The 21,653-nt window shown below is 34.5% G+C and overlaps 1 protein-coding gene across 1 annotated transcript in view; it reads left to right on the top strand.

Annotated features, from left to right (window-relative positions):
* The window catches only part of gnai3 (guanine nucleotide binding protein (G protein), alpha inhibiting activity polypeptide 3), a 42,018-nt gene that overhangs the window by 11,742 nt on the left and 8,623 nt on the right, over window positions 1-21,653 (top strand). Inside the window, exons 2-7 of the mRNA XM_056463599.1 lie at window positions 3,824-3,866; window positions 5,965-6,106; window positions 8,709-8,866; window positions 15,125-15,253; window positions 15,332-15,461; window positions 18,787-18,940. Coding sequence (XP_056319574.1) covers window positions 3,824-3,866; window positions 5,965-6,106; window positions 8,709-8,866; window positions 15,125-15,253; window positions 15,332-15,461; window positions 18,787-18,940 — 756 coding nt within the window. The remainder of the gene's footprint in view (window positions 1-3,823; window positions 3,867-5,964; window positions 6,107-8,708; window positions 8,867-15,124; window positions 15,254-15,331; window positions 15,462-18,786; window positions 18,941-21,653) is intronic.

Genomic DNA, 21,653 nt, shown 5'->3' with positions numbered 1-21,653 from the left:
TGTGCTGCACTGTAATAGTTTTTTGCTCAAATACATTTCTGTTGTACTTCTAACTGAGTAAAATGTTCATTTAACATCCATCAACCCATGATATCTCCATTGACCTTTTTCTTGTGCCAAGGTCTCATCAGATTTGGGGACATTTTGGCTGTCGATCTCTCATTTGCAACATGCCTGTGGTTCAAGACATGTTACACAAAAAATCTCCAGTCCTAAAACCCACAGTTATTCCCTTTCCCTGCCATAAATTTGGGCTAATACGGCAACATTCCACACCTCAAACACTAGCAGAATTTATCAATTGAAACTAAAGGCATCCTACAGTAGACTTGCTGCGTTTAACTGTAGACAAAAATAAAATATACATATCAAATATAGAGGCTTATTTATTAATTCATTTTGTGTAAACAATAAAAAATCCTGATCGAACACTTGGCCAAATTGACTCTGTTTGAACAAAAATGGATGCATTGGATTTTTTTAATGAATGAAAAGGTATTTTGTTTGCAGTAAATAGCAAAGGGGGGCGGGGGCGGGGGGGGGGGGGGGTTGCGGGACAATGACAGGGGGTTGCTTGATGATTTCTAAAAGTCAATAAAGAAGATAAAAACAGTAGTTTTTAATAGTAAAAAATAACAACATGCAAATTAAAAGCCATTCAATTATAATTTTTTTCATTGGATTGGTTTGTTTAAGTTAGATTAGCTACACAGCAATAGCGTCAGCTGCAGCAGATTGATTTTATAGCACCAGGTTAATCTTTCTGACATCTTTATGGCAATCAAATACATTAAAATGAATACAGGCCACAACTTAATATTGAGAACGATCTCTGAGTGGCCGTCCTCAAAATTAAACCAAGAATAGACTAAAAACATCATGTCCACCAGTCTCTTTAGTTAAGGTTAATCTTAAATTAAACAAATTAATAAATGACTATAAAATGATATAGAAATGACTATAGAAATGATAAGTTGTTTTACTGTTGCGCTTTTTTTGTGTTGTCCATATGCTCGTGTTTATATAAGCCTATTGTTGTGTGCGCAACGTTTGTATATTTTTAACCACCTCTGAAATTTAAGGGTCATGAGTCACTGGCATTGTTATTTTAGGGGTCGTGGGCTGAAGATTTTGGGAACACCTGATATAATGTATATGTGTAGAATATAGAGACTTATTTATTTTGGAATTTCTATTTGTATATTTACTACATGCAACCACGGACAAATGAAAAACAACTGTGATAAGCATTACACAATAAACTTATTTTTCCTAAAAATTTCAATGATCAGATCACTTCATTGAACATTTATCATAGACATCAATTTTTTGATAAGGACTCTATAACTGCAGGTTATCTATTTATATACTGTATACTGTCCATCATATACACAACATCTTAGCTCTTTCTGATTTTTAATTGTTATGTAGTAACCTGCACCTTTAGTAAAGCTGCTTTGGAATGATAATTATTGTGAAAAGTGCCATTGACGTTATTCAGCAATGCGGAAATGTGATTTTTTTGCGATTGTTTTAGAACTTCTGTTTCAGTTTTCTATGGGAGATTAGGAATAATAAACATCAGAAAAGGTGTGTTCATGATTACATTAAAAAGAAGATTAATATAATAAGAAAATATCAATTTGCAAAAATAAAGCAGCATAACAAGCTATTTTTAACATCTTAGAAGACTTCTAAAAATGAGACCCAGCAGAAGTCTCGAGCCAAAAAGATTTCAATGGCTGCACCTGCTCGTATACAGTGCATTCGGTAAGTATTCATAACACTTCACTTTTTCCACATTTTTTTATGTTACAGCCTTTTTGAATTTAATGGACTAAATTCATTAAATTCAATACCCCATAATGACAATGTGAAGAAAGATTTTTTTAAATTGTTGCAAATTTATTAAAAATAAAAAACCTGAAAAATCACATGTACATAAGTATTCACAGCCTTTGCTCAATACTTTGTTGATGCACCTTTGGCAGAAATTACAGCCTCAAGTCTTTTTGAAAATGATGCCACAAGCTTGGCACACCTGTCTTTTTGGAATTTTTGCCCATTCCTCTTTGCAGTACCTCTCAAGCTCTATCAGGTTAGATGGGAAGCAACAGTGTACAGCCATTTTCAGATCTTTCCAGAGATGTTCAATAGGATGTAGTTCTGGGCTTTAGCTGGGCCACTCAAGGACATTCACAGAGTTGTTGTGAAGCCACTCTATTGATATTTTGGTGGTATGCTTTGGGTCATTGTCCTACGGGAAGATGAACCGTCGCCCCAGTCTGTGGTCAAGAGCACTCTAAAGCAGGTTTTCATTCAGGATGTCTCTGTACATTGCTGCATTCATCTTTCCCTCTATCCTGACAAGTCTTCCAGTTCCTGCTGCTGAAAAACATCCCCACAGCATGATGCTGCCACCACCATGCTTCACTGTAGGCATGGTATTAGGCTGGTTATCCTTCTGTAAGATTCTCCTCTCTCCACAGAGGAATGCTGGAGCTCCTCCGGTTTTTGATCACCTCCCTGACTGGCCCTTCTCCCCCCATCACTCAGTTTAGATGGCCGGCCAGCTCTAGGAAGAGTCCTGGTGGTTCCAAACATCTTCCACTTACGGATGATGGAGGGCACTGTGCTCATTGGAACTTTCAGAGCAGCAGAATTTTTTCTGTAACCGTCCCCAACCTTGTGCCTCGAGACAATCCTGTCTCTGAGGTCTACAGACAATTCCTTTGTCTTCAAGCTTTTTTTGTGCTTTGACATGCACTGTCAACCCTGGGACCTTATATAGACTGGTGTGTGCCTTGTCAAATCATGTCCAATCAACTGAATTTACCACAGCTGAACACCAATTAAGCTGCTGAAACATCTCAAGAATGATCAGTAGAAACAGAATGTATCTGACTCAATTTAGAGCTTCACGGCAAAGGCTGTGAATTGTTTGTATACGTGATTTTTCAGGTTTTTTATTTTTAATAAGTTTGCAACAATTTCAAAAAATCTTTCTTCACATTGTCATTATGGGGTATTATGTGTAGAATTTTAAGGTATTAAATAAATTTAGTCCATTTTGGAATAAGGCTTTAACATTAAAAAAAATGTGAAAAAAAGTAAAGCGCTATGAATATTTTCCGGATGCACTGTAGGTGAAGAATAAGGTCAATACAAATAAACATGAATTGATTTCAGGTGCTGAAGATTGAATACTTAAAATCTTCATCAGAATGGCATGTTTTGACCATTTTGACCAATCCAAAAGTATCTTTTTAGGTAGCAGACTCCAATATGTGCTAAAAAAAGTCCTATAAAGCCTGCTAATTAGTGAATATATGTTAAAAATATGTCCTATTCATTCCTGTGTTTCATTTCGCTCTTCAACTGAGAATCACATTACCGGATCACATTACTAACACACCATGCGTCCTTTGGCTCGTTTGCTCATATTTATCCAAACATCTTTTGTTTTTTTTCTAGTGTGTTAGTTAACAAGCCGCCCAAGTGAGTCATTTGACTGGGTTTATAAAAAGCTCACCTATGGTGGCTTCTGCTGTCCTCACAAACACTTGGGCTGGGGGAACGAACATCAGAAAAAGCTTTCATCTTCAGGGCATTTAATCTCACCGTATGGCAAGCACAACCCGAAATAGAGAGCTCGTTCTGCAGCTCATGCTGGGCTTGTGATGTGGGAGGCAGAGGTTGAAAGCTTCTATTCATCTAATGCAGACCTTCTCCTGAGCGTGTGATGTTCAGGGTCAGGACAATAAGCTGCATTTACCCATATCAACCTCATCAACAACACTTTCTGTTGGCTGTTCTCTTTTAGGTGCTGGGGAATCAGGGAAGAGTACCATAGTTAAGCAGATGAAGTGAGTCTTTTGTTTTATTGGTTTTATGTCATATGATGATATATGCAAGAATGAGTCAGGCAGTCAATGTTCCCTCTAGTTTTTTGTGTGCTGAACCTTCCAGAATGTTCAAAACATTGATGCAGAGTTGACTTTTATTCTCCATGATAAATAATTGTTTTAGAGTTGTGATTGTTTATGTGATTTTATAATTATTAATTGTATCTTATTTTGCTTTGGATTATATATTTTATGTAAATGTATTTTTTATAAATAAACACAAATGTGTATATATACACATACATACATACATACATACATACATACATACATACATATATATATATATATATATATATATATATATATATATATATATATATATATATATATATATATATATATATATATATATATATATATATATATACATATATACATATGTATATATATATACACATTTTGCCATGATGACAGTAAATAATATTTGACTAGATATTTTTCAAGACACTTCTATACAGCTTAAAGTGACATTGAAAGGCTTAACTAGGTTAATTAGGTTAACTAGGCAGGTTAGGGTAATTATGCAAGTCATTGTATAACAGTGGTTTGTTCTGTAGACTATCGAAAACAAATGTGCTTAAAGGGGCTATTAATTTTGACCTTAAAAAATTTAAAACTGCTTTTATTCTAGCTGAAATAAAACAAATAAGACTTTCTCCTGAAGAAAAAATATTATCAGACATACTGTGAAAATTTCCTTACTCTGTTAAACATCATTTGGGAAATATTTAAAAAAGAAAAAAAAATTCTAAGGGTGGCTAATAATTGACTTTAACTATATATATAATTAAATAGTTAATTATATAGAAATTATCTACATGTGTATATATATATATATATATATATATATATATATATATATATATATATATATATATATATATATATATATATATAATTTATATAATTTATATATATATATATATATATATATATATATATATATATAATTTATATATATATGTATATATATATATATATATATATATATATATATATATATATATATATATATAATTTATATATATATATATATATATATATATATATATATATATATATATATATATATATATATATATATATATATATATATATATATAATTTATATATATATGTAATTTATATATATTTATATATATATATTTATATATATATATATAATTTATATGTAATATGTAATTTATATATATTTATATATATATAAAAATTTTAATTAGGGATATCCCGTTCAGGTTTTTTGCCCTCGAGTCAAGGCTGAGTCATTTGATTTTGAGTGTCTACAGATGCTGTAATCTGATCTGATACTTCTATATTACATACAAAAAGAATAAAGAAGAGTTAAGAAACAGATCCAGGATGTTCCTTATATTTTATTTAATTCGCCTTAGTTTATCATTTAACTTCTGTGAGGTAGCTTGAACAATCAAGTAATAAATAACATAATTCTTCACTTTTGGACTTTAATGCAACAGTAAGTATAAAAAAATTCTAATATAAAAACAAATGGCAACTCAACTTAAAATACCGGCAGGCAATCCCAGGTTTACATATCTCACAGTTTGCTATGGCAATGTTGTCATCATCAACTTTATAATACTAACCAGACCGCAGACATACTCGCGCTTTCCGCTTCAAGCTGCTTCTGTGTTCTACTTTGTGGGCATTTAACCAATAGAACAACCGTTATTTTTCAAGGTATCGTATCAAGAGTTGGAAATTCCAGTAATGTGACAACACTACTGTTCATTATTAGTTCCTGTTAACTAACACAGTATCTATGAAACCTCATTATAAAGCGTTATCAACATAATTGAATAAAATGTGTACATATAGTATTGATTAACAATCTAAATGTTTTATTATTGTCATCTTGATTTCTTTTGTATACTGGTTTTGTTTTGATCCACGGAAACTAACACCAGATTTGTGAGGCAATTCATGCGCACAGCTTCGAGGGAACATTGCTGGCAGTTTTTATTGGATTTGGTTGATTTAATTGTTTTGCTTGATGTGCAGTAGATGTGGTTATCTCATCTGATTTGTTTGTCTTCAGGATCATTCATGAAGATGGTTACTCAGATGACGAGTGCAAGCAGTATAAAGTGGTGGTTTACAGCAACACTATCCAGTCCATCATTGCAATCATCAGGGCCATGGGACGCTTAAAAATCGACTTTGGGGATCCGGCAAGAGCGGTGAGATTTAAACATGCACAAAGAAATACCCATAAACAATCATTTATTTTTTATGTAGTGCCTGAATTTAGGGCTGGACGATATGGCAAAAATGCAATCTCGATACGTTTCAATGTAATTTGTTAATGCTTCCAGATTTGAAAGAGTTTGAAGCCACAAAAATTAGAGCGTACATTAAATGGCATAACATAAATTTTCGGTGGCCGAAAATTCGCTTAATCTCTAATATCAACACACTTCTAGATTCCCATTGTTGCACGTTTCTGCTGTGTTATTGGCCCTTAGATCAAACTAGAGTAAAAAAAGTCCCGAGCTTATCACTGTTATTGACATAAATTGTATTGCGATTTGATATAATATCGTTTTTCGGCCCATTTCCACCTGAATTTTAAAAAAAATCACCCTCTGAGTTCTTGAAAACATGCTTCTTTTTTCAGCCTTCCTGGGACAAAGGTTTTTCCAATCATTTATAATATCATGACACTCTTTAACATCATATTTGGTCAGCATTTCTATATACACTCAGAATCTAGTGATCATTTTCCACAGTTTTTACCACATAACATTTGTACCAAGAAATCTATATGCCAGCCCGGCGCCAGGATGTCATAACTGAGGGGGCATTTTAATCCCATAAGAGTGCACTAGACCTGGTGACTGATTTTGGACCCTCTTGTTCCTTTCACTATTTATTCGCTTATTTATTATTATTTTGCATTACTGCCTAAGTTACTGACTTAAGGCAGTAATATACTTTTTTATAGTCATAATAATATGCAGTTTCACTATTACTGATTTTATCAATGAAGGTTATGCAACGATACAGTTTACATAAACACAGACAGATCATGGCTTCAGCGCCAAATGAGTGGTTTAAATTCTATTTTATTCTCCTTATTTCTTTCCGTTTTATTAAAAAATATATAAATGTTTAAAAATTCAGGTAAAGACATCAAACTATGCCCACACATGCAAGCTAACCCACAGTTAGACTATTCGTATAACCAGTAAATAAATGTAGTGAAATCAGCATAACAGAGTCATCATGCTTCATGTAGCCTTACCCAACCAAGCATTTATCAGTGTTAGGAAAAAGTGTTACAATCTAATGTCGTTTAAAAAAAAAAATAGCTTAATGTGTTACATTTTAAGCCTTTAGCATAGCCAGAAAAGTCTGTCTACCTTAAAAAAAAGAAAGAAATTCTGTTATTACCGTAAAAACTGATTAAATTTTAGCATGTATAACACGCAACTCAACAGGCTATATAACTTTTACTTTTTTATTATAATTTTAAAGGTAAAAATAAAGCTTTATTAGGCTATAAGCTATCATAAGTGTTTTTTTTTTTCGTGAAATTGTCTGGTTGGCATTTGTAAAAACGCCACCATAGGCCATTAGGCTATTACTCATCATTTTATTTATTTATTTAGCCTATTTTAATAACTTGTTTTCAGGTTGTGTTATTATGTCGTGTAATCAGGATATTAAAATAAAAGAGAAACAACTCGCCTTTCAAAGACCAACAATCACTTTGCTGAGCAACAGTCACGGCATAATAACACATCCATATTTCAGCAGGGTCCATCATGGTTTTGGGTGCCGTTGAAACATTTCCGTTGTGTTACGCGGATATTTGCAAGTGTTGTGACCGATTTGCTGTGCGTTTCTTCAGTTGTTTGTGTTGTGAACAATTTGCAACACGTGTGCTGTCAAATTGATGAAGATCGTTTCTTTATTTGCTGGTGTTTTTTGTATTTGCATGTGCTTTCTTAAATTGTAGCGCGTTAAGCTCTATCGGCCACCGTAAAATCCTCCAATGAACTTCATTCCAGATAACAAAGTACAGGCTTTAAAAAGTAATTTGTAAATATTTTGTTAGATTACACAAGCTTAGTAACTTGATAAAAATACTTTGAAATTATAACAATGTAACAAAATGTAATACAGAATGCAACATGAATGAAATAATGTAATACTTTGTATGTTACAGAAAGGGGTTCTCTAAAGAAAAACGACATTCGACACAAACAGGGATTTTTTTTTTTTTTAAATAAACGTTTTTGGACAGCATTTCCCAGAAAGAAAGGCAAAATTGCATTGTTGATAGAAAATGCACTGGTATATTATGTCACATTTCATAATTTCATTCAGAAATAAAGTAAAATATCATTATAGATGCATTTATTTTCTCTCACTTTTCAAAACATTTTATATTTCAGTATTCAGAACAGAAAAATACATGATTTTTTAAAACATAACTAGAAATTATAGTGGCATTCACTATGTCATATAAAATGTATTATGAAATTCAAACTTTAAAAAAATTAAAGTGAAACTTAAACTAGCGGAGTGTGGGAAATATGCTCTACAAATATTCACATGCCTCTCTCTCGGCACCAATCCAAATGTATGGAGCTTTGCGAATGTTTTGCTTTCTTGCCATTAACTTGGTTTAGATGATAAAAACACTCACAAACTCATGAATTATTGATTTGAATCATTTGAAAGAAGTAACAAACTCCACCTTCAGAGCGGAAAGTGACAGACTGCTGTCATGCATCATGTTTTTCAGTGTAGTGATGTTTTTGTGTTGAACACTAGGATGATGCCCGTCAGCTGTTTGTGCTCGCTGGCACTGCTGAGGAAGGGGTGATGGCGGCTGATCTCTCTGGGGTCATTCTCCGGCTGTGGAAGGATGAAGGAGTGCAGATGTGTTTCGTCAGATCACGAGAGTATCAACTCAACGATTCTGCAGCCTAGTAAGTGCACATCCTTTAGAGGAAGCAAAATTTCTCGTGGGCTTTTCTGCACAGACTGACCATAGGTGTAGTTCAGTACGTTAATGTGTTTGAAGATAACCAGAAAGTGTCCAAATAATATATAAATAGATAATTTGTGTTTGCAGTTTGGCTGCTCGATTGTGGAAAAAGTCATGATCCTTATTTTGGTCAATATTGCAATCATGATCATTTAAAACGATTATAAGTGGTCTATATAACCAAAACTTTTTTTTTTGATTGATTTAGACACATAAATGTATATGCAATTTTTTTTCTGTAAATAAGATCTCTATTACACCTGTACATTTTAGAGTTAGAAAAAAATGCATCAAAATGCTATATATATATGATCAATTTCAAATGAGTAGCAGTGCGATATGGCTGTATATCAGCACTGGTGGGAGGTGTGCTTAGTGTCCCGTCAGTGACAATATACAACCATATCACTCTGCTACTCGTGTGATATTGCGTTTATACAACAGTTTGTTCTCCAGCAAAATCGGGTATATAAAAAGATTAGACACGGAGTCTCAAAAATCCTTTTGTATGAGGAACTACTTTTTTCCGCCATTCAGTTCACATCTGCAGCTGACCATCAGAACAGCAGAAACCATTGCCAATTCACAAACGTCACTTTAGAGCTAGTATTTGAATGATTCTCTAGCATAATGTTTAAAGTGATGACAAAACAGGTGATTTTGCTCACATTTTCAAATTATAAGGCTGAACTGCATAAAATGCCATAAATCTACAGAGATTTCCCAGTATTTCTCTGTTGCAATCGGGAGATCACAATAATTAACCCCAAAAAAGCCAAAGCAAACACTGCCAGATTATTATGATATAAATACAGCACTACTACATACAAAAGTGAGAGATCGACTTAGAATGTCACTTACCTGTTTTATAATGATTTGATCAGCTGTAATTTGATATTTTTTGCTCAGTTTTTCTCCCCTAAGGACTTATGCGATCTCTGTCGCCATCTTGTGGTGGAACGTCAACCATCTTTGCTCTGCTCAATGACAGGCTAATGGCCGCTGATGCGCTGAATTTCCGAAATTATAAATATTCAAAATAGGCACTATTCTTATAAATAAACTGCATAGTTGCAATCTTCACAACTACATTCTTGACTAAAAAAAGCCTCAAAAGTACATGATGTTGTCCAACAGCTGCAATATTTGTCAAACTGTAGTGAGTTTATTGATCTGTTGTCACTCTATGTGGGCGGAGTAATAGACAAGGGTGAAGAGGCTGTATGAGTGCTGTTACTGCATTGTGCATAGTGCATTGTTATTATATATACAACAACAACAATAGGGGAAAAAATTATATATATATATATATATATATATATATATATATATATATATATATATATATATATATACACACAATAAAATAAAATTATAGAAATGAAACAAAGAAGGTAAGAATTAAGCTTTTATTTCTTATTTAAGCTGCAATAAAAGTTCTTCAATCAAGTGCAATGAGTGATTTTGTCTAATATAGTTTGATTAATAATGATAAGCACAGTCAGCAGCAGAGATTTAGCACGCTGTCCCTTTAAGTGCCACACAGATCTGATTTGCTGTTCCACATGCATTTTTATTCTCAACTTTTAATGTTCATTTATTACATAAAAAACAAGGGCTTATGTGAATAATCACTAAGTTCTGGTTTTTACACATTTTTGCATGTATTTTACCATTTGGGCTTAGCTTGAGCTAAAAGATGACTGTACATATCTGAGGACAGGAAATGTCCTCTTTTGCACTTGTGCAAAAATAACTAAATCTCATACATATTAATAAATCAAGTGCCTTTTGCTCAAAATGTTCTGTTACATGATTTTACAGATTTCCACATGAAATTGATCTTTTTGGAGGAATGAATGCAGATTGCTGGAAAGGGGCAGCATGTGATGCAATAATCATTTTTTCTTGATTACTGTTTTTTCAGAATTGATGAAAGCTGAATCTATTTATAAAAGTCAGAATTATTAGCCCCCCTGTTTATTTTTTCCCCCAATTTCTGTTTAACGCAGAGAAGATTTTTTCAACACATTTCTAAACATAATAGTTTCAATAACTCATTTCTAATAACTGATTTCTTTTATCTTTGCCATGATGACAGTAAATAATATTTGACTTGATCTTTTTCAAGACACTTCTATACTGCTTAAAGTGACATATAAAGACTTAACCAGGTTAATTAGGTTAACTAGGCAGGTTAGGGTAATTAGGCAAGTTATTGTATAATGATGGTGTGTTCTGTAGACTAATGAAAAAATTTAGCTTAAAGGGGCTTATAATTTTGACCTTAAAATGATTTTAAAAAAATTAAAAGCTGCTTTTATTCTAGCTGAAATAAAACCAATAAGACTTTCTCCAGAAGAAAAAAATAATATCAGACATACTGTGAAAATGACAGACATACTTGCTCTGTTAAACATCATTTGGGAAATATTTAAAAAAGTAAAAAAATTCAAAAGGGGGCTAATAATTCTGACTTCAACAATATATATATATTACTGTATATATATTGCTGTTTCTTTTCTTCATTATATGATAGCAGTGACGTTCATAAACATTTACTTGTTCAAATAGTTATTAGGTAAACTGTTTAAAGAACACTTGGCTTAAAGTAAACGATTAATCGAAGAGAGTAAGCCAGTATTTAATTTGGCTGTTAACATTTGATGGTAATGTACTGTATCAAATATTTCAGAAAATGGTGTCCATAGAATCATTGAGCTTTTGTGAATTTTTGTGAGAGTTTTCTGAATGAGTTTTTGTTGAGGCACAGGTACAGTTGATCGAGAGCCATCTTGCTTGTGCAAACTTGCTCCTCTTTTTTACTTGGTGGATTCCAGCGCATTGACTGTGGGGAGATTTGTGGCTTTCTCAATTGCATTGCACAACTTTTTTCCCCCCAGATTTTTCCATGTTATAGTCATTACTTTGCTCTGCTTTCAGCTTTGGTAGCCACTAAGAATGTTTCCAGTGATAATAATCAACAGCAAAGTTCCTTAACCAGGTTTTCCAGTGAAAGAGACACAGAGGGCTGTTTCATTATGATGGAGTCCTCTTTATTTTATCAAATGTAATAGTTTGGATACAGCAGGCTTTCTGCATTGATTCCGGTAATAATATTAAGAGAACAATTACTCTAAAGTTCAAAGGTTTGATGTTGCTTAGATTTTTACTGAAAGGGGTCATGAACTGCTTTTCTATTATTGCGCTGTTCTTTGAGTTTCACTTCACTATAATTTAATAGTCTATTTTCTGTCCTGTTTTGACTCTCCTCATCAGAAGCCATTGTTTGAATAGGGATGGCAGATTGTAGAGACAGAAGTAAATTGGATAATAGCCACTGCTACCATTGGATAACAGTTTTGAATATTTTGAATAGACAACCGTGTGTCCAGTGGTGTAAACTTCTGGATTTGTGTTTGAAAGTACAGGCTTCATAGTTGGATGCTAAAATGGATAAACACTTGTTGCATTTCAAACAGTGTAATTACAGACAAAGCAATAGTGACTGCATGTAATAAAAAAGTTACACTTCTGTAAGTAACTGTCTACTTTTGACCTTTCTGATTGTCTAATTGCCTAGTTGGATCTCTCATTATTTACCTACTTCAATCATGAATGAGTGGGCGAAGCTAAACAGACATCAGACATCTAAACAGTGATGTAAAAGCAGGTTGATCTTCTGAAGAAGCAGACTTTAGAAACATCATTATGTTATGAAGTGGCTAATTCCACAACCTTTCAATCAGCCAGCTGTATCTGGATCAGAGTTTTGAGTTTATTGAGTTCGTTGAATTCGACTGATTTTTTTAAGAGTACTTTTATGCAAAAATCACTTTTATAAACACAGTTGTATGGCAACAATGTGTGAAGATCGACAGTCTCTAAAGGTATTTTTTTATATAAAGACACTTGATAAATATTGGCATTCTCCATTTGTCATTACAGCAAGAAAGCACCGCCCATTAGTGATATTAGCATAAACAGCCCTGAGTGAGAAGCAGCAGTCCGCTACTAGTTTTCACCTGCTGAATGTCAGTGACTAATGCCGAGTTCAGATTGCATGATTTTAGCCCTGATTTTGACTCGCCGTCAGGTTTTGAAAAATCACAGACAAATGCCTGAAATCACAGGCAAATCGGTGCTCGTTCACGTGAGTAACAATCACATAGTATAAACTATCAAAACACAATCTGAGAGAATCGCCGATGGGTCGCTGACACCCGTAAGATATTTGGCATGCTAAATATCTGTCGATTCAAATCATGTCATATGAAATGTGTTCTGACTGAAAATAACATCGGTGATCACCTACAGCCAATGAGAGAGCAGCATCCACTAGTATGGGTATCTGCAGGCTAGCGGGAGGATGGGGGAGAAGTTAAAAGGCCGTCTCTTAGGTTTTTTGGACCCAAAAAATGGAGGAAAAACTTGGCAGGAGCACCCGTGTCTGTTTGACATGTCGACTGAGCAAATATCACAAAGAAAAAAGTTAAGAAGAAATTGCTAATTCCCTTTGAAGGCCAGGTGAGCAAAACTAGTAGTTTTTCTACCCCACTAAAGGCTTCTTTCTCATTATGTAATTAATAACAGAAGATATACTACGTGACCTAAGCATTGTTTCCATGTCACTTCTCGCGTGTGTTTGGTTGTGAGACGTAATTTGCGGGCCAAGACATAAAGTTGTCAGCGATTCTTCCCATTGTATATTCTATTCTTTCTAAGTCATGCAGTGTGAAACCCCCTGTCGCCGATCCATTTTGCAGTGTAAACAAAACAGTGACGGAACGCTACCCCAGATAGTCAAGCAGTGTGAAAACATCTGTGATACGACTACTTTGAATATCGTGCAGTCTGAACTCGGCATAAGAGGCATTATAAATGTGTTGTTTTAGGATGAGCAAATGAAAACCGGTGTCTTCATACACTGTTTTCTTCTGAGACACTTGTTTTGACATTTTTAGTATTTCACAGAGCTGTTTTGATTCTGCCACTAGGATAACACATAGGCTTTTGAGAAGAGCCCAGTCACATTTTAAGCAACAGTCACCAAAACTGCACATTGTGGATCAAAGCCCAAAAGGGGCAGGTTCACAGAGTTATAAAACATTATTTGTGTGGTATTTTTGAGCTGACACACTCCAGGGACATCAGAAACTTATTTTACATCATGATCCCCTTTAAGGATCATAGGCCACTCAAGATTTAATACTGTGATAAAACAGTAACATGACGCACGTCAGGATTTTGCCAAGTACGATTCGATTTTGCCAAGGACAATCCTGGATTAATATCTATGTTGATCCTGGAACATCATTTTTGTTCGAAATGTAATCTATACCTATTCCCTACCACTAAACCCAACCAAAAACCAAAATCAGAGAGGCAATAATAGTTGGATAACACTCATGTAGAAGTCCATAAATTTAACCGTAAGTCTAAACTTAACATAAACTTTAAGCGTATCCCTTAATTCTGATTGGCTGATTGGAATGTTGTTCCAGGATCAACATAACTCAATAAACATCATATAAAAGATAATAAAATAAATAAATAAATGTAAATAACATATTAGGCGACGCAGTGGTGCAGTAGGTAGTGCTGTCGCCTCACAGCAAGAAGGTCGCTGGTTCGAGCCTCAGCTGGGTCAGTTGGCGTTCTGTGTGGAGTTTGCATGTTCTCCCTGCGTTCGCTTGGGTTTCCTCCGGGTGCTCCGGTTTCCCCCACAGACATGTGGTACAGGTGGATTGGGTAGGCTAAATTGTCCATATTGTATGAGTGTGAATGAGTTTTTATGGATGTTTCCCAGTGATGGGTTGCAACTGGAAGGGCATCCGCTGCGTAAAACATATGCTGGACAAGTTGGCGGTTCATTCCGCTGTGGCGACCCCAGATTAATAAAGGGACTAAGCTTAAAAGAAAATGAATGAATGAATGAAATAACATATTATAAAGTAATCCAATTTATATGCATATGCATGTAGGTTTCAGCACAGGTGCATGCTTTTATAATATCTTCCGGCTTTTTATAGTTGTTCTAAGATAAAGTACATTTAGTATAATATAAATAAAGAGGTTTTAATGTGGTGATTTATTTAAAAATGCCCTTCCAAATGCATTTTAAATTAGTCTGACATTTTCGTTGTATTTTGAAGTGGTTTCACTCAACACTACTCACTATGATTTGTCTCTTGTCCAGCTATTTGAATGATCTGGAAAGGATATCACAGCCCACCTACACACCCACTCAACAAGATGTGCTGAGGACTCGGGTCAAGACCACTGGCATTGTAGAAACACACTTCACCTTCAAAGAGCTCTATTTCAAGTTAGTCTCTGCCTTTTCTTTCTTGCTTGCTTTCTTTCCCATGTCCTGATCACTGTACACTGCTTTTTTCCCGGAAAGGATGTTTGATGTGGGTGGGCAGCGTTCTGAGCGGAAGAAGTGGATTCATTGTTTTGAAGGAGTCACTGCCATCATCTTCTGTGTGGCGCTCAGTGACTATGACCTGGTGCTTGCTGAGGATGAAGAGATGGTGAGTTTCCCTCACAGGTGCTTAACCCTATGGTTAGGTGGTTAGCAAAAACCACATGAGACGTTTATTCGATATGATGAATTACCATGTTGTCTGGACAAAATTGTAAGGTCACACTTTATTTTGATGTTCTGTTTGTTGAATTAAGTTACATTGCATCTACATGCCAACTAATTATCATTAGATTATAAGTAGACTTTTAGGTTGGGTGTAGGGTTAGTGTAAGTGGACATGTACTTGCAAAGTTTCTTATAGTCAGTTAAATGTCTGTTGAAGGAGCAGCATCAACAGATAATAAACAGACAGTCTACTAATACTCAAATGGACCATTAAAATAAAGTGTTGCCAATTTTAAGCCTTTAGAAACCGTTTTAAACTTTAAGAATGCTATTCCAGCGTTTAGGAGCTATATATGAGAAGGCTCAACCTCCTTAAGTGGACTTTGTTATTCTGGGTCCTACCATAAACCCTGAGTTTTGAGATCTTAGAGTGGTTTTGATTGTAGTGAGACAGAAGGTTTGTTAGATAAACAGGAGCTAGACTACTTAAAGCTTTATAGGTAAAAAGCAATATTTTATAATTAATAAGGAAGATAGCCTAATGGGATCACAATAACATTTCTGAGAAAAACAAATGTAGGTTTTATATGAGTCACATTTTCTGAATTAATTCATAAATAATGTAAAATAAGTAACTGGTAGTCCTAAAAAACATTATGAACTAACAAACATACATTTTAGTTAAGAACATCAAACCTAAATTAATATTTTTTATTTTTTAATAAATTAACCAAACTGAAATTGGCACTTTCATTATTACAGAACAGAATACTGTATGTCATGTTAGGACAGACACTTATTTTAAAGGGGACCTATTATGCAAAAATCACTTTTATAAGGAGTTTAAACACAGTTGTGGGGCAACAGTGTGTGAATATACCAGCCTCTAATGGTAAAATGTATTAATATATATTAATTATATCATTATATTATAAATATGGAGTTTTAGGATGCACAAATATGAACATCAGTGTAGTCATCATAGACTGCCTTCTTTTGACATTTTCAGTTTTTCAGAGAGCAAACGTCTTGTTTTGAATCTGTCCCTGAAGAGGATCTCATTTAAATTTTAAGCGGCAGTCAACAAAACGACACAATGTGGCTCAAACCCTAAAAGGGGCAGTTTCAAAGAGTTTTAGAAAACATTTGTGTGGTATTTTGAGCTGAAACTTCACAGACATCAGAGACTTATTTTACACCTTGTAGAAAGGCGCATAATAGGTTTAACATGGAAACAGATACTTTTATTGTGTGTCCTAGTGTAGTTATGAGACGATGTAAGGGTGTGTTTATACTTGGCAGATTTGGTTGAAATAAAACTAAATCTGGTGCAATTGCTGTATTAGTGAGGTTATTTGGAGTTAAGTTTACTGAATACTGAGTCTGATATTTTGCCACATTAAAAAAATTTATTTGACCTCACGTTATGCCAATCACATTTACACATTGCATCCAATTTTTTTGTCTGTCAGAAAAAATTGGATCGTGATTTTTCAGTTTTTTTGCATCTGTAGAAAGCATTTTAAGAGGTTTTTTAATTATTCAGAGCCATCGTACAATCGAAAGCCAAAATAAATTTAGAATGGTGTAACTCACAGCACAGAATACTTTATGGCAAAGAAAGTGTGTAATTTAAAGACAGAATGTGGTCAATGGTGAAGAACCATTTTTATAGCCTACTGTATGCTGGTTTCAGTTCCTGGCATTCACCATTCCCATGCTGCTGTTTGACCAATGTTTGTGTGTGTGTGTGTGTGTGTGTGTCCATACCTCTGACATTACTGCCAGTCTCTGTTCAGGATGAATTCATTTGCAGAAATTTGTGTTATGTGGCTGCAGTATCACAAACAAAGTATCAAAATGCCAATGATTTTCTGAAATAAACTTTGTGATAATTTAGTGCACCTCTATAATGAGGTAATCTCTCCTTTCTCTTTGTGCAGTGGATTGGGTGGACAATATTTCCTCATCCGTTTAGTTTTTTTCATATCCGATTAATTAATACACATCAGACACATTGTGCAATGTTTCTGAGCATGACAGATTTTTAGAATACAAATACGAAAAAGTGCAAATATACGTAAATTTTGTACTTCTGTCCAATGGAAACAATGTTGTGCACCACCAGACAAGCGGACTGAGAACAGATGGGCTTTCAAGTTCACCTCCAAACGAACTCTGATGCGGTTTGACTAAAATATGAACACAAAATGACATCTAAATGACCCGAAAACATCAACAAAGACTTGCTTTTTGTATCTTTAGATTCAAACTTATTAATAGCAGTGTGAACACTAAGTAAACCAGGACTAAATGTATTATTATCTTTCTTGTGGTTTAAACGACGAATTTTGCTGTGGCAACCCCTGATAAATAAAGCACTAAGCCAAAGGAAAATGAATGAATGGTTTGAACCAAACAAATCAGAAGAACGAAAGCACAAGCCATAAGTTACAGCACACATGTCATGACAAGTACGATACGATCCTGGATTAACATCTATGTTGATCCTGGAACAACATTTTTGTTCAAAAATGTAATCCATACACCTCTTCCATACCCCTAAACCCAGCCATAACTGTCAATTGTTAAATTAGTAAAGGTAAATAATATTTGTTTAACAATCACATAGAAGTGCATAAACCTAACCGTAAGTCTAAATTCAACATAAATTGTAAACTCATCTCTTAATTCTGATTGGCTGATTTGAATGTTGTTCCAGGATCAACATAGAGGTTAATCCAGGATCGCATCGTACTTGGCAAAATCATGTCGTACTTGGTGAAATCAGGTTGGCGGATGCAGCACATTGTGAATGATAAAAAAAACAATCCCCTATATTCCAAAAATATGGAAATACAAATATGATAACAGTTTATAATCAGTTAAACAAGCTAGTTACAGAGCACAGAATTTTGTTTATTTCCCCATAGCCTCCACAGGGGATGTTCCACTTGTCCTGCTTGTGTTAAAGTGATTTCTTCATAGCTCCTGGAAAGGCCACATAGTTTCCTCATGAGACCCAATTTCTTAAAATACACTGACTATTTTTCCATGCAAGGATGATTTGAGGTTGCATATTGATTTCAGTGGAGCTCTATAATTAAATAACTATTAGTTCTATCACAGCATGTAGTGTTTTATTTCATTTTTTTGGGGCTTTTTGCACTTGGAAATCTCAGCTATCTGTTGCCAAAAACAAATCAGTGTCCAGTCAAATGTGAACTTCAGAAAGGAATCAAATGCTGATTTTGTTTTGTCTACAGAACCGCATGCATGAGAGCATGAAGCTTTTCGACAGCATCTGCAACAACAAGTGGTTCACAGACACGTCCGTCATCCTCTTCCTCAATAAGAAGGATCTGTTCGAGGACAAGATCAAGAAAAGTCCACTTACAATATGCTACCCTGAATACTGCGGTGAGGTTAAAAGATATATTGTCATTATTCTTGAAAAGTTGATGGCTTAAATAGTATACATAACCAATGTGACGATTATTCAACTTGAACCATCTGTTTTTGTTCAGCTCTAGAAAACTGTTCAAATCAGTCTAAAATTAAGTGGATCTACAAATAATCAGTAAATCATTTTTTTCTCAAGTATCATAACCATTTGCCCCAAAGGCTCTGCCGATGACAGAGTGGATGAATTATTGCTTGTTTATAAAAGGTTATAAAATGAAGAAGGGACTAAGTTGAGCTCTTCCTTGTCTAAGCGCTGTGGAAAAAAGTCTGTTTTGTGTCTGCTGATCATCATCCTTCAGGGTGAAAGTTGAGTCTTGCCGGTTTGGAGATGTTTCAGTGCCTCTCTCTGTATTTTTTAACACTGTGCATTTACTAGTGTTGGTTGGTCCTCAGTGTACGTATGTAAAAGAAATCAGTCATGTATGAAAAGTACCACTGTTTATTTTGCCACTGGGCCAGACCATCAGAGGAGACCTTCGTCTCAAATCATTTTTCAAAATGATGTACTTGTGTTGTTTTCCAAACTTGACTAAAAACCTTGAGTCACTGAGGTACAGTTCTGTATTATATCTAGCACTTTTCAGTTATTTAGTTAGCGAGCAAAACTTGTCATCACTCTCTCATCAGTCTCACTCTCTCACACAAGCTTTGTCCTAAAGCGACTACTACAGTATATGCTTAGTGGTTGGCCAGTGGCTGCAGGAATTACACTTATTACTAAGCTATACTTACATGTTATTTCAGACTGAATATTCAGAGTAGCATAGTAAACAATATAGGGAGCAGGTTGTCATTATTCAAAAATGAACCAATGTGAATATAAAACCATCTTAGCCTCAGTAAAGCAGGCGGAATAGTGCTATTTACTTATGTTTTGTTGTTAAACTGAATAAAAATCTACATTATCGATGCTGTAAAAGGTCTCTATGAAACTGAAAATAGTCACATCAATCGTTCGCCGGAAGATTTCAGTTGCTGAACAACACTTCTGTGCATATAACCCATTCGTAAAACAACACAATCTACATCAGCTTTGTGTGACTAAAATAATTTTAAAACATAACATTACCTGTTTAACAGAAATACTTCAGCCATGGTGTCTTCCTACCTCCAGCGTGCAGAACTAAACATGCATCAGCGGATCCGTGTGAACAGAGGTGCGCAGTTGTACAAAACTACGTTTGCTGTCAGACAGTTTGGGCTACTTTTCCGAATTATGGGAATTGTCGGCCTGACAAATTTTAATTGGACATTTAATAATTTCAGTAACTAATTTCTAATAAGTATTTTTGACTTTGCCATGTTGACAATACATAATATTTTACTAGTTATTTTGCAAGATACTAGTATTCAGCTTATTGTGCACTTTAATGGTTTTATACATTCATTCATTCATTTACTCGCTGTGAGGCGTAAGCACTACCTACTGCGCCACCACCGCGTGAAAAAAAGGTATTCTTTATGTCCCCACGAACCGAAACTGCGACCGTTATCTTTCTTTTGTATTGTGACACAGTTTCTAGAGAAACAGAATATTAAATGAGAAAACAGCGGGCGTGGCTTGTTTTTTCTACTTCGAGCTAAATGGATGTTGTAAAGTAGGCATTTCATTCAGAAAGATGGGGGGAAAGGTTTGGGGAGAGTTACAGCCAGACTCCTCCTCCTCACCATTTCTGTTTGTTGTCAAAATTGACAGTTGGAGCGGCTTGATTAAATATGTTGGCCAAGCCCAATTCCTAAGATATACGTAATCTGACAATTTAACTGAAAAAAAAAACAGGAAGTGCATTTCCAGATTTCAATTAAAGATCAGAAGATCTTTTTTTTTCTTAATGACATGTACAGATAAATTTTTCATAACAAAACAAGTAATGTGAGCTAACAAAATCATATGGTTAGTTTTGATTTCATTGGGAATTAAATTTTTTTTAAATATATGTAATTTATTCCAGCCAATCAAAAAGTAATATGACTTTCTCCAGAAGAAGAAAAAATCAGAAATACTGTAAAAGATTTCCTTGCACTCTTAAACATCATTTGGGAAATATCTTTTAAAAATGCCATTTATAGTTTTTTTAGTTTTTTTTTATCTTGATTTCCTCAAACTTGAAATGGTACATGAAAATCACACATCGTACAGTGTGCCTTACACCTGGTATTAAGATAAGTTTCTATCTGTGCATTTAAACAGGGTATGATGCTTTTTAAGCTTGTCACACATTAATTGGTTTGCTTTCATGTGAAAAATCCTTCAAACAGTCACAAAAAACAACTACTGACCTAACATGATTAACAAGATTTGCATATTTAAAGTATTTGTTAACCCAAAAATTAGAAATCTGTTAAAGAGCCCATATTATACATGAAATAGGGTCATAATTAGGTTGTAAGGGTCTCCAACAACAGTCTAATATGCATGCAAGGTCATAAAACACTTTGATGGTCTTATAATCTGCATTTATTTTTACCTAATTATCCCAACGACTCCCATATGAATCGTTCAGCGATTCATTTGTTCCCAACCCCCTCCTCAGCGCGAAGCTAATCTGCGCTGATTGGACCGATGACAGCCTGCTGCGATTGGTCGACAGTGACAGGCTTCAGCGCAAGACAGAGTGAAATGCCCAGCTGGTAATCAACTATATAAAAGTAGTCACAGTGCACACAC

Source organism: Danio aesculapii, chromosome 8 (assembly GCF_903798145.1).
Source record: "Danio aesculapii chromosome 8, fDanAes4.1, whole genome shotgun sequence".
In the NCBI taxonomy this organism is placed as follows: Eukaryota; Metazoa; Chordata; class Actinopteri; order Cypriniformes; family Danionidae; genus Danio; species Danio aesculapii.
The sequence above is the reverse complement of the archived record's forward strand: the minus strand, read 5'-3'. Positions and strand labels throughout refer to the sequence as shown.